We start from the raw sequence: 13,049 nt of genomic DNA on the forward strand, positions 1-13,049 counted from the left end.
TAGTTTTTTCAGAAAATGTTTCATCATGCCAACAGGTGCAGAGTTTCTCAGCAAGTTTGAAATATGTGATTGTTCTTTATCTGAATGGGAGTGCATTCTAAATACCAAAATCCCCTAAATTGGAATTGATTCCAACTCATGGTGATACATTTAGAGACACAGTTCTATCCATGTTTTTATGATTTTTCTCTTCATGTTTCCCAGGCGGAGCCCCTGTCTTACATCGGACCAGGAGAGATAATTGGAATCGGGGTCCTTGCCTTTGTGATCATTCTCCTCCTCATACTCTTCATCGCCTTTAGGAAGAAAATAAAGTTTAGGAAAGACTCAGACCCAGGCCGAGGGACTCAGGTTGTGATGGGCGTGTCAGCTATTTCCACGGAAACCAGTTACATGCTGCACAAGACTGGCATGGGGGCCGAAGGGATTGAGTTTAAAGCAGTGCGTGTGTCAGGTTCACCAGGGACCACGAGCATCTATGGTGAGGTAGGAGGCAGCACTGGAGGCCCACCCCAGGTAATGGTGCGTCCAACTGCCCACTCCCCTCTACCAGGAGGACTCAGCAACCAGGGCATGAGGAGCGGTGATGGTGAGAAGACCACTTCCAGTGAGGGCAGCCAGGTATGCAGAAGTATGTATTAATGTTTAGAATTGTTCTCCCTGTCTCCTGCATCATAACATGACCATCACCTCATAGGACTGGGAGACTTTTTAGGTAGGTAGGTACATTTATTTGTCACACTATAACAGGTTATATAGTGAAACTGAGTTTTGTCACTCCCTTCTGCTACATAGCAGACAATATACATTAATACAGAAGCACTTATAAAAATGGTAAACAGAAATAAACCATATTTAATGGAAAAGTGCTGAGGATGAATTTGAACTTAAAATTCTGATAGCTGGGGGGAAGAAGCTGCTCTGCAGTCTGGTGGTGTGGCAGCTGAAACTTCTATATCTCTTCCCAGAAGGCAGCAGTGTGAACAGGTTTTGGCTGGGGTTGGTACTGTCCTATTATCCTTTGGGCTCTGCATAGGCACCATAGGTTTTGCTGACATTGAGCAGCAGGTTGTTCTCTGAGCACCACTCTACAAGATTATGAATTTCCTCCCGACACGAAGTCTCATCGTTGTTTGAAATCCGGCCGATGATGGTGGTGTCGTCCACAACCTTCACAACAGAGTTCTTTTTATGTCGGGGTTGTAGTCGTGGTGTACAGTATGAATAGGAGGGGGCTGAGCACACAGCCCTGGGGGGCTCCGGTGTTGAGCACTAGAGTGGAGGATGTGGGTCCGCCAGTTCTAACTGACTGTGGTCTGTTTGTGAGGAAGTCCAATTACCAGTTGCAGAGTGTTGTCTTTAAACCCAGAGTGCTGAGTTTGCTGATCAGTTTCATGGGGGAGATTTGTGTTGAATGCTGAGCTGAAATCCACAAACAACATTCTGATGTAGGTGTTGTTTTTGTCAAGGTGTGTGAGGGCTGAGTGGAGGGCAGTGGAGATGGCATCCTCTGTGGATCTGTTGGTTCTGAAAGCAAACTGGTGAAGGTCCAGGCTGGCTGGGATATTGTTCTTTAAGTGCTCAAGAACTAGTTTCTCAAAGCACTTCATCAGAATAGGGGTGAGAGTGACAGCGGCAGACTTTTTAGGTACAGGAATGATGGTGGCTGTTTTGAAGCAGGTGGGAACCCTCTCCTGAGACGGTGAGATGTTGTAAGCTGATTGGCACAGGATTTTAGTACACGGCCAGGAATGTTGTCAGGCTCAGCTAATTTACTCGTATTCACTCTCTGCAGGACTCTTCTCACATCTGCTGTGGATACTGACAGTGGCCGTTGTTTTGGAGGTGGAATAGACTTTGCAGCTGGCTCCTTGTTGAGGAGATCAAAGTGAGCATAAAAGGTGTTAAGTTCATCTGGTAATGTGGCCTCATACATGATGGGAGAGCTCCTGCCTGTGATGTTTTTGATGGCCTGCCACATATCTTTGGTGTTGAGGTCTCTCTACTGTCTCCGCTGTTGTTTCCGCTTTCCCTCCTTGATGTTAGCTTTCAGTCTCGCTCTGGCGGTGCTGTCATGACAGTTTTAGTCATAATCACAGGAAATAACTTCGATAGAGCTGGACAAAACTATATGCTAAAAATAAAATGAAATCAATTTTATATCATAATATCAACATTTATATCAACATATCTTCTAGCTCCTTGTTTTGATGATGCTGTGTTTCTATAATTCAGTTATATTATTTTTATTGTTTGAAAGGGACTCAGGATAGTACATCTATTACCCTTATTCTTAGAAACAGCCAAGAAGTGCTTGAGAAAGGGTTCGGGGTCCTCAGGGTTGAGCTATGAAAAAAAGTGCTTCTATGGCAGAAAGTATTCCCAATATTACTTTTGAACAGGTGGCAAGTACTGTATGGTGCGGATAATAAGCTTATAAGATTGAAAAGAAGTCATTTTTATTTAATGGCCCTTCCCCCTCCCTGAGATCTTTGGACGTGTCCAAGGTCCAGATTTATACTGAAAGGTGATAGAGCCTTTGCAGTTAGTGCTCCGAGACTGTGGAATGACCTTCCCAAGGACTGTAAACTCTGTCTCGTCTTTTAAATCACTTTTAAAAACCCACTTCTTTAAAATGGGTTTTCATTGATTTCATTGATGTTTTATGTGTTTTAGTGCATGTGGGAAGGGTTTGCCTTAGGGGATTTCTGCCAGGCTGCCTTTCAGCTCTGGGGACAAACTACTCCCACATGCTATTGTTAGTTCATTTTACTCTCTTTGTGTGTTATAAGGTGTTTAGTTTTATGGCTTTTAGTTAAGTTTATTCTCATTTTGTTTTAAATATACTCTTGTTTTTTATAAAGCACTTTGTAACTGCTTTATAATTAAAATGAATTATTAGTATTAGTATCATTTTTATTATAAAGCTGCTATGTAAAGAATTTGACAATTCACAGCTTTCACTGGAAATCGATTCTATATTTTTGTTACTGTCAATATATCTCATGAAAAGACCAAAACCACCATATATTAATCTCTCCCTGCTGTTGCTCTAAGCCCATTCATTCCTACTGAAGACATAAATCTCTAAAACTAAAAATTAAAAAAAAATATATGCTTTCATTTTTAAAATAGCTAGGCATTAGATTATAGAAAACATTGCTGGGGAATAAATAGTAAATTTTATAGGGATTATTTTTAGCCGCAAATTTGAGAATTTATGGGTGCAGAGCAATGTGGGATTGACTTGAAATGAGCTTTAGTGACCATGTTCATTATAATGAAAGACAATGTTACCTAGTGCAGTGGTGTTGTTCATTAATGTGTTTTTCTTGCTGGTGAAAAAATGAAATACCACTGGACTTTTAAGTGTTTTGTCGCATTTTTGTGCATTTCTGTTCTCACACAGGCTCCGCCCTCTACTGGACTCTATGGGTACTACCTCCTCCAATCACACGCACGCACTTGCCCACTGAAATGTTTGTTGTGCATGTGGCCGACCAACAACCGATATGTGCATGCCGTATAAATAGCATTGTCCCTACTGCCTCAGCATCCTTTTTTCTTCAGCATAACTGCTCACTGTTCTCTCTTTACTGCAAGGTCTGATGAGAAGGAGCTGTCACACTCAACCATGAAGGTGTACACAGCAGCTATGTCTCCTGTCACGAGGGGTTTGGGGACAGGACAGTCTTCACCCACCCCCTCGTGATGCGCTTTCTGCAGGGCGTGAGAAGACAGCGACCGGTGTCGTGTCTCTCGGCACCTCAGTAGGACTTGCTGCTTGTGCTGGAGGCTCTAAGGCCTGCAACTTATGAGCCCCTGGCGCAGTCCTCATTGAAAATGCTATCTCTCAAACAGCCTTGCTGCTAGCTCTCACCTCTGTTAAGAAGGTGAGTGAGCTGCGTGCCCTGTCGGTTCACCCCAGCTGCATGCTGCTTCATGGTGACTACAGTGCAGCCGGATTGAGACAAAACCCCTCCTTTGTTATTAAGAACATAAGGAACACGTTCAGGTCCAGGACAGTAAATCTGGATGCTAGCTATATGCACAATAAAAATTTCAGTGGGCAAGTGCATGTGATTGGAGGAGGTAGTACCCATAGAGTCTAGTAGAGGGCTCCGCCTGTGCTTGTAGAACTAGGGTTACCATATCATAACCTTCATTTTCTCCTGTCTCTACAGTTCAGCAGCTTCCTCTCAGATATGTCTAATGTCCGAGGTGTGGCCAATAGGAGGGGCATCGCAGTGTGCAGTGTGGCACCCAATCTCCCTTCGGCGTCGGCCTGCCGCTCAGAGCACAGTCCTGCCCACAAAGTGTCCTGGGAGGGCGAGGAAACCAGGGAGGAAGGGCTGGAGAGGGTGAGAGATGAGAGAGAGGAGCAATGGGGGCAGAGAGCGTTTGAGATGGAAAGAACACACAGAGATAACAGTCCACAGGGTAAGACTCTGACCATGTGCGTGCACATGCACACACTCACATGCTCACACAGTTTCTAACTTCTGATCAAAAAGGCACAGAGGACATAGGCCATGAACTCATTGTGTTTCACCCATACCATCATCTCCACTGACAGAACTTATTTCCCAGTGATCTACGCCTTTTGATCACACACATCAAAGAAAATAGCCCAGGGTAAGCAAGAGTATTTAAGAAGTAATATTTTGCTCATCATTTCATTTTAATTTTACTGTTTGCTTAGCAATAAATGATAAAATATCTTAAGTGTCTGTAACATTTCTGAAATTGGCAATCATGTCCTTTTGTATCAGGATAACTTTCTTACATCTCCTGTGCACTTCTGTTTGAATGGTCAGGGTAATCAGCCAGAACTGATGTCCTATGCGTTTGTCCTACTTTTGCTCAAAATAGTTAAGTCAAAATCAGAGAAGTTGGAAAACTTCCACTCAAAGAAAGTCAAGTTTTCTGCTGCTTGTTTTTTTTTTACCATCCAAATCTTCACTTGTACCTTTGTCAACTGAGATGACGACAAACTGAGGGAGAGCGGTGAGAAATCGTTCCACTTTAGCCTGATATTTAGCTGCCGATGCTGTCAACAACAAGAGTGCAGTTCACTGTCATTGTCACTGAAATAACCATGTTCAGTGCTAAGGTAGACGTCACATATTTCGATTCTCTGTCCAACCTGTTGTTTGAATAATACAGCAAGCCGTGGGAACTTCCTGCCTGTTAATTATTGATTCCTTCCTGTGGGAATGGGAAATAGGTTGTTTTATTTTTTGCTCCCCTGTTGAGTGTATGCACAAAAAAAAGAAAAAACATGTGCCTCTAGGAGTCACCATTACATCACAGTCCATTAATTAAAATGTGATTAAGCTTATAGCAAACTAATATCCTGATTATTGAGTTATTTAGTTAGTTATTTTCACCACAGCAACCACAAACAATAATATAATAATAAATATTGCAATAGATGGGCGCAAGTCGATACGTGAGGGAACATATCGGTTGCTTTTCTGTCACTACCTGCAGCTCATGAATAAATAAAATCTAATGAATAATGAAATACTGAAAAAATCAGGTCCCATATTCCTCAGTTTTTGGCAATTGGGCTCTCAAATATAGGCTGTCTCAGAATAAGTATATTGATCTTCATGTTGGTTTACAAAGAAATGTAGTTTTAATACAAGCTTTATGATTCAAGGACTTTGACAACTAAGGTCCCAAATAATGCAGATGGAGTAAAACCTCTTAGTGGCTTAGAGGCTTTTCCGTTCAAATGCTGTAACTATTACTGTACCAATTACAGGACAAATTACAGAAAGCAATTTCTGAAGCAGTTTTGATTGCTGAAAAGAAGTCCAAGTGTTAAATCGGCTGAACCTTTGGCATAGTTTTAATGGTGATGAAGTATTTTCAATTAAAATATTGTAAACTAGTCTGAATGGAAAAATTTGAAAAATAATGGAAAGAGTGAAGGGAGCAAAACCAGATTGTGTGCTAATTAATTAATTAATTAATTAATATTAATAGTTATTTCAAATCAATTGGATTTTATTAACTGAAGTATAATGTGAAGTTTTACCTTTCAGGAATGTAAGATGTTCAGACTTACACGGCGAATGCCAGAAAATCACTTTCTTACTATTGGGAAAGAGATTTAAAAAGTTTGGAGCCTGGATGAGAATTTGGTGGGATTAGAGCAGGGGTCGGGTCCGTAACCTCAGGCATGACTGCAAACAGTGGCAGGGTAGTCACTGGCACAATACAAATGAGTGTGCGTGAGGAAAGAAAATCAATGAAAAACAAAGAGGAAATAAAAAAAGTTGACTTATTTTTAACTCTAGTATGTTGACAAGTGTCTCCTCACCTGCATGCTGAATGAGACTAGTGGCTGTTGTGCTGCCTTTTTTATTTTGTTTGATTGATGGTGCTGCCTTACTGCTCACACTCCCACAGGACCATTTCACTTGTTCCATACGCACTGGACCACGACCACCTAGCTTGGGCTCAGAAAGCTAAAGTTGATGTCCAGACATCCTGGCCCCTCATGGACAGAGTGGGGTTTTGGTTCTAAGATGGGCCGAGCCCTGACTGCTTGCTTGTAGTGTAAAGCCCGATTTTGAAGCAGACAAGGAAATGTTAGAAGATATGTCAAAGGGTGACAAAAACAGGCTGTATCCAGTTAAGAGAAGCAAGTCACCATTCACAAAACCTGTTATAATAAACTATGCTACCAAGCTACACTGACAAATTGTTTACTGCTTTGCCAAACTGTTTTCTAATGGTGTGTATAAAACAGCAGTGTCAAGATCATACATTTTCACCTGTTACATATCTGGACAGGATTTCTGAAAATGGCAGAACAGCACTGGGTGTGGTTTAAAACTTTCAGATGTGCTAATTTTATGATTTCCGGTACTGATATCAGTATTTACTGTTGTCTTAATATGAACAGCTGTACAAGAACTTATATTTGTTAATTGCTATATATTATTTAGATAAGGAAATATTCCATCAAATCCTGAGCATGCAATGCAAACTCACTTTCACACATCAAGGTCAGTACTTTCAGTCAGGTCAGTGTATCGAGAATCAGCAAAAGAGGCAAGTCAGTTTTCTCAGTTTTCTCTTTCTGCTCTTTCTTATTTGTTCCACCTACCAACATAAAGCCCCTTTAGTTTAGTCAAAAGTTACTTTTAATCACATCAGCAAAGCTGCCTGTTCTTATTTCCAAACAGTTTTAAATTCCAAATAGAATTGTTTTCAGTGCCTATACCCATACGTTACGCTCTGTTGGTCTTCTGTATCTCTTTCCCAATTTGAACACTAATGTGAAAGCAGGCGTTTTATTGCTGCTAGATTACAGCACCTGGTAGACCAACGTACCTTGGCACTTGGCTTAACAGACAGTCTCATAGACAGTCTTCATAGCAGCATGCCCTTATCTGAAGTCATTGTGACACATAAGTACCTGCCCTGTTGTTTGACAAACAATCACCCTCCAAATAACAGCTCAGCAAAGGAAAACAGTGTCAGGAATCACACTGACTTGTAAGCATCTATTTATTTGAAATGTTGCCTCTAAAGAAATGCATATTAAGGCTTACTAGAGAGACCCTAGGCTGGCAGTTTTTTCCAAATGAAATTTCATCTGACTTGTTGTTCGCACAAACAAAGTGTCAGGTTTGTGAATGGGAATAAGAGCTTTGATTACTGCAGTATAAGCAGGCTGGCCAGACCTACTTTTCAAGATTTTTAATGTGATTGATGGCACTTTGGGGCGTACTTTTCCAAGTACCTGCTGGTTTAAGGTGTTTGTGTTTCACATCTGCTGCACTGCACTACATACTATTGTTGATAATGCTCTACTTCAAAGCAGTTGGACAGTCTTTGAGATGATATCAAAATTCATTTTATTGCAAAATCCATCTAGAAAGAAAAAGGATGGATGAGTACAGATAGATGGATATGAAAGGATTGTTTTAGATATGCAGAGCCTGTATTCATATAACACTCACATGCCCATATGTACACTGAAAGATTTTTTGGTCACTGTAATCATTTCTCCTATAAAGACATCTCTTCAGTGTAAGAGATGGGAAAATCCACAGTTTTATGTGAAACTGCGTTCCAAGTTCAGACAAAGCTAATATACGGCATCTGTCCTAGCTAGCCAAATCAAGTGCCTACCCACTTGACTGCATAAGCCTCATATTAGCATTGAATCATGCCAGGAATGGACAGAAAGAATGATTGTAGTATTCAGTAACTCTTTAAATGTATATAGGCATATGAGTATTGGATTATGATAGACTTAAACAAATCATTAATTTCAGCATAAAAATCTCTGCTATGCCTTTCATTTGGAAAAGAACATGACGATATCGCTCATTTGTTATTAAGAAAATACTTTCATAAGGGGTCTGGATATGAATATGCACCTGTGTTTGTGTCTGTTTGTATGTTAGATGTTTCGGAGCTGGTGGATGAGGTGGCCTGTCTCTCAGACTCCACCTCTGAAGAGCACTCTATCAGTTCCTACACTTCCGAGTCCTTCGATGACAATGGTGAGGCTGTAATGCTAAAATGATCCAAGACACTTTGTACTGTTTAATCTTTGCATTTTTGCGAACATTTTATGAAAGGTACCGCAATGCAACTAAATCCAAACATATATATGGATCAAAGGTAAATGTACAGGTCTTAAATAAAAACCCCTTTCCTTGAATTCTGTAGCGTGTCTTTTTCCCAGATAACTCAATACCATTGATCTTGTGTTAGCTAAGCATAAGAGACTGGAATCCAAACACACAAATCATTGTGTGTGTGTGTGTCTGTGTGTGAGTGTATGTGTGAGTGTGTGTTTTTCAGATAAGGAACCCTTGTAATTGCTTTGTTTCCCGTCCAATTACTGTGGCTGCAAGGAAAGGAGTCCTAATGTCTCTCACTCCCTTATAAGCCACACACAGACACACACACACACAACCACAGCCTTGTGTTACTATCATTATGGGGAACCGTCATTGACATAATGCATTCCTTAGCCGCTGACCCAAACCATAACCATGACAACTATGTCTGACCTTAACACTTGTCCTGCCCCAAACCTTTATCCAATGCAAACCCTAACCCTAAAGTCTTAACCCTCAAACAGCCCTTTAAACTTCCGGGGTCCAGCATTATGTCGGACACCACAAGTATAGTAGAACCCCCCCCACCCCCCATTCACTCACAAACAAACGTGGCGGCAAGACTAACATGTCTCCTTTGTTCTTCACATACGTGCACACACATGCTCCCACACATATTCTCGATATCATCTCAGTCACATGAAACTGTACACTAGGAATAGATGCACTAACAGTGTTTATGTTCTTCTTCTTCTCTCTTTCTGTATTCTGCCTAGCCTCCATAGTGACAGTCATACGTCTCGTCAATAATGCTGTTGATAATATTGAAAGTGAAGGTATGATAGAATATCTTCTGTTAACTCCTCTATCTTTTGTGTCTGTCTTCTGATGAAGTGTTTGTTCAGTGGTGTAGTGCTAAGATATAATGTACTGAATGCAGCCAAGCCTCAGCTTTTCAATCCCCTTTCTGTTCCGAATAAAACATCCTGCTTAGATTTTCAGTACTCTGTCTGTTTCACACTGGATCTCTCTGTGTTTCAATTCTCCCCCTTTGGTTTCTGTGTTGTTTGTCTCAGTCTTTCTCTGACTTCTGCTTTCTCTCTCCCTTTGTAGTGTCAAGCATGGACAATGAACAGCGGTGGAACAGCCCTGGTGAGTGAGTTGCAAAGCAACTGAAAAACATCTTATTAACTTGCCATCCCTTTGGCTTTATTTCTCAAGCTATGATTGCAAAACCCTACCTTTTTTGTTCTGTACATTCTTTTCTTTGAATACTTTTATCGATACAGCACAGATTGTTTCTGTTTATGCCAGTTTTTTTTGATACCCAGACTTTGTAAATGTAGCCTCCCAGTTTTCCCAGTTTCTATCTCTATGTTTCCTGAAGATAGAACATTCAAGTAGCGGGCATATTATATCAGCTGTAGCAAATTTACAGTAATGTAATCTACAGCATGACAGATAAATCGTGCTCAAAACTGTGTTTCTGCTTTCTTAGCCAACAAAAGCTGACAAAGATGTCATTGATTCATATGATTAAGTTATGTATGTATTTAATTACTTCTAACTGTTGAAAAATAAACCAAAATGGGTTTGATAAAGGACTTGAAAGGATTTGGATTGGCTAAGTGGATTTGATACTGGATTCAGATACTATAAAACATTATCAAACCCAAACACATTTTCAGTGTAAAACACAGCTTTCTATAATTGATCATGAATGAGGTAATATTCAATAAAATATTATATGTAGTATAAAACACTTAGCTCACCACATACCTATTTCAGGCAAGTATGCAAGCTACACAAGTGCCTACAGTATATCAATAGTTGATTAAGATCATTTGAATTATGAGATATTTGCTAGCTTGGTCAAGTCGGGTCCTCGCTTCGAGCAAAGCAAAGCTTTTACACCGGCCTTGTAGTGGGTCTCAGTGGATTTTAGGGGCACTTTGAGCCAAGCCTCATATCCACATCCACATAGAATAGAAGAGGAGAAGACAGCTTCAAACACGTTTTCTCCCACACTAAATTGGGCTTCATCTACAGGCTGAACACTGACTTTCCACTCTCACCGGATGCATGGCTTTGCTTAAACAGATAGGGAAAGTCATGATCCAGTTGCACCTTTCCTATAAAATCTCTATGTTCTTGTCAGTTGCTTGTGCTACAGGCTTAAAACCAATATTAATTGGCTCATAGTTACCAAGTCTGTTTGTTCTCTCAGTTGCATGTAATTTTCTGGCTCCACAAAGCATTTCATTACTTACCCATAACGAGACTGTGTCACTGCCAGCCTACCGAAGCATGAGAAGCTTTATTTCAGACAGGGAGAATTAAATGATGAATGAAATTATTGTCCAGTAGTTTGTTCCAAATAACCCATTTAGATTCAGTTTATTTGTGTTAATATAACACAGTGCAAATGTACATTTCTTATTTTGATATGTTTGTGCTCAAGTCAAGAAAAGTGACAGGACAATGACACTGACCATTCATACCAAACACAGCGTACTACTGAAAAAACTGCATAAAAAAGACAAAAATACCAACATAATAAGAGAGAGAAAAAATTAACATTTATAACAAGGTGAAAAGTTCCAAAATTCCCCATCTGACATAGTATTAATATTGCATATAACATGTTTGTGTTTGCAATTACCAGTGGTGGGTAAACTACAATATAGTTTGACAAACCTACTCAAGTAAAAGAATAAAAGTTTGGTCAATAAACTTTGTGTTTCAATATTGTTAGTGTGTGGTGGCCAGAGATCTTCACAAATAATTTTATGCAAGTCCAACTGAAGTCCAAAGTCTTCGGGAAAGTGTCTGAGTCAAGTCTCTTTTTAGAATTATAAGTGTTTCATCCGCGTACATCAGGTTAGAAATAACCACTGTGCAACATGGATATTTCTTGGGAATGTCTAATTTAGCTATTTCTGTTTAAAGTATCGATAAGATCATATTGCTGCCTAGCTTGTTGTTGCCTGTATCTGTTGATATGGACGTGTAGCCAACCAAACCACATGCTTTGATATGACGGGCACTGTATTACATTTATTCGTTTAGCTGACGCTTTTATCTAAAGCGGCTTACAATTGCTATATATGTCAGAGGTCGCACGTCTCTGGAGCAACTAGGGGTTAAGTGCTCTTGCTCAGGGACACGTTGGTGTCTTACAGTGGATTCGAACCCAGGTCTCTCACACCAAAAGCATGCGTCTGTTCCACTGCGCCATCACCACCACTGTATGTTTTGCCTTCTCCAATAGCCCAGGGATCCAATTCAATATGATTATACCTAAAGCATCTATGAACATAATCTTTATGACTTAAAAGATTATTGTGGCAATAACACAGGGGCAGCCGGTTGAATGAAGTACGGTAAGCCTACATATAGAGGGAGACATGTGCATCACACGTAGAGCCCAATAGGACTGTTTTATCTTCATATGCTTCTCAAAAATGATTGTTTCCTGAATACATAATAGCTGGTAGCCTGCTGTGTGAAAGCCAACATCAATTTCACCTTCTACCAGGCATCGCTATAAAGCAAACAGCAACCACGGCGAATTAGAGAAAAGAAAATTCCATTAAAAGAAAGTTATGCTCTGCGCAACGAGAAGATTATGTTAATATACCAGAATCAATCCAATGATCATCTGACTTATAGATATATACCGTGTGTAACCTATATTTGTTCTGCACAGACTATAGGCTTTTAGCAATATTTAGTATTTAGTGAAAGTATTTCTGCGGGCTTATGAAAGGGCAAAGCAGGCTGCTTTCCAACACGACCACCAGTGGTACAGCGTGCAGTTGCTAGATTTCAGTTACATTATTGCACACGCCTTGGATGACAGCTTATTCCAGTTAATGTAGCAAAATGCATAGTAGATAACAGACTAGTTGTAACAATGGTATAAATAGCAAATGTAGCAAAGTTAAAAGTAGATTACTGGCCTAAGAAAATACTTAAGTAGAAAGTAAAGTATTAAAAGGAAATGTGAAAAGTTCGTTTTTTAAGTTACTTGTAATGAGGTACTACCCACCTCTGGCAATTACAGTCTGCATGTGTATGTACGTGTATAGTATGTGTTATGAATTTTGTTTGTGTGTGCATTTGTCTGTTTGCATGTATCGGCGAGAAATGGCTCTCTGCCAGCCTCCCTCTCCCATTATCGACTGTGTTTTCTTCCATGTGATAATTCACCATGTCTTTCTGCATTCACTTGTTTCTACATGAAGAGCATTTCATCATCAAAGGCTTCCTGTTCCATGAGATATTTATTTTGTTTTCCACTTCACTGACAGTGAGTCGCCACCTGCAGAGCAAAGATGAGATTTGTGTAAAGTTCATCAAAGAATGCATTGTGGATTGTAAGAACATTCATTTATTCCCCCCCCCCCCCATCTTAACCTTTCATTTGAAAATATTTCAATCAGAAGTAGAGAT

The 13,049-nt window shown here is 40.1% G+C and overlaps 1 protein-coding gene and 1 long non-coding RNA gene across 3 annotated transcripts in view; one reads left to right on the top strand and one right to left on the bottom strand.

Annotated features, from left to right (window-relative positions):
- LOC123963089 (protocadherin Fat 3) overlaps positions 1–13,049 on the top strand; it is a 73,521-nt gene that overhangs the window by 56,182 nt on the left and 4,290 nt on the right. The window contains exons 46-50 of one of the 2 annotated variants that reach the window (XM_046039613.1): positions 205–621; positions 4,185–4,440; positions 8,433–8,531; positions 9,371–9,430; positions 9,708–9,746. In XM_046039613.1, the coding sequence (XP_045895569.1) occupies positions 205–621; positions 4,185–4,440; positions 8,433–8,531; positions 9,371–9,430; positions 9,708–9,746 (871 nt within the window). Of the gene's footprint in view, positions 1–204; positions 622–4,184; positions 4,441–8,432; positions 8,532–9,370; positions 9,431–9,707; positions 9,747–12,907; positions 12,974–13,049 lie in introns of both variants that reach the window. The other variant, XM_046039614.1, reaches the window with a different exon arrangement.
- Positions 11,005–13,049, bottom strand: part of LOC123963091 — a 47,592-nt gene continuing 45,547 nt past the window's right edge. Inside the window, exon 4 of the long non-coding RNA XR_006823124.1 lies at positions 11,005–12,918. This is a non-coding gene — a long non-coding RNA (uncharacterized LOC123963091). The remainder of the gene's footprint in view (positions 12,919–13,049) is intronic.

Source organism: Micropterus dolomieu, linkage group LG23 (genome assembly GCF_021292245.1).
Source record: "Micropterus dolomieu isolate WLL.071019.BEF.003 ecotype Adirondacks linkage group LG23, ASM2129224v1, whole genome shotgun sequence".
NCBI lineage: Eukaryota > Metazoa > Chordata > Actinopteri > Centrarchiformes > Centrarchidae > Micropterus > Micropterus dolomieu.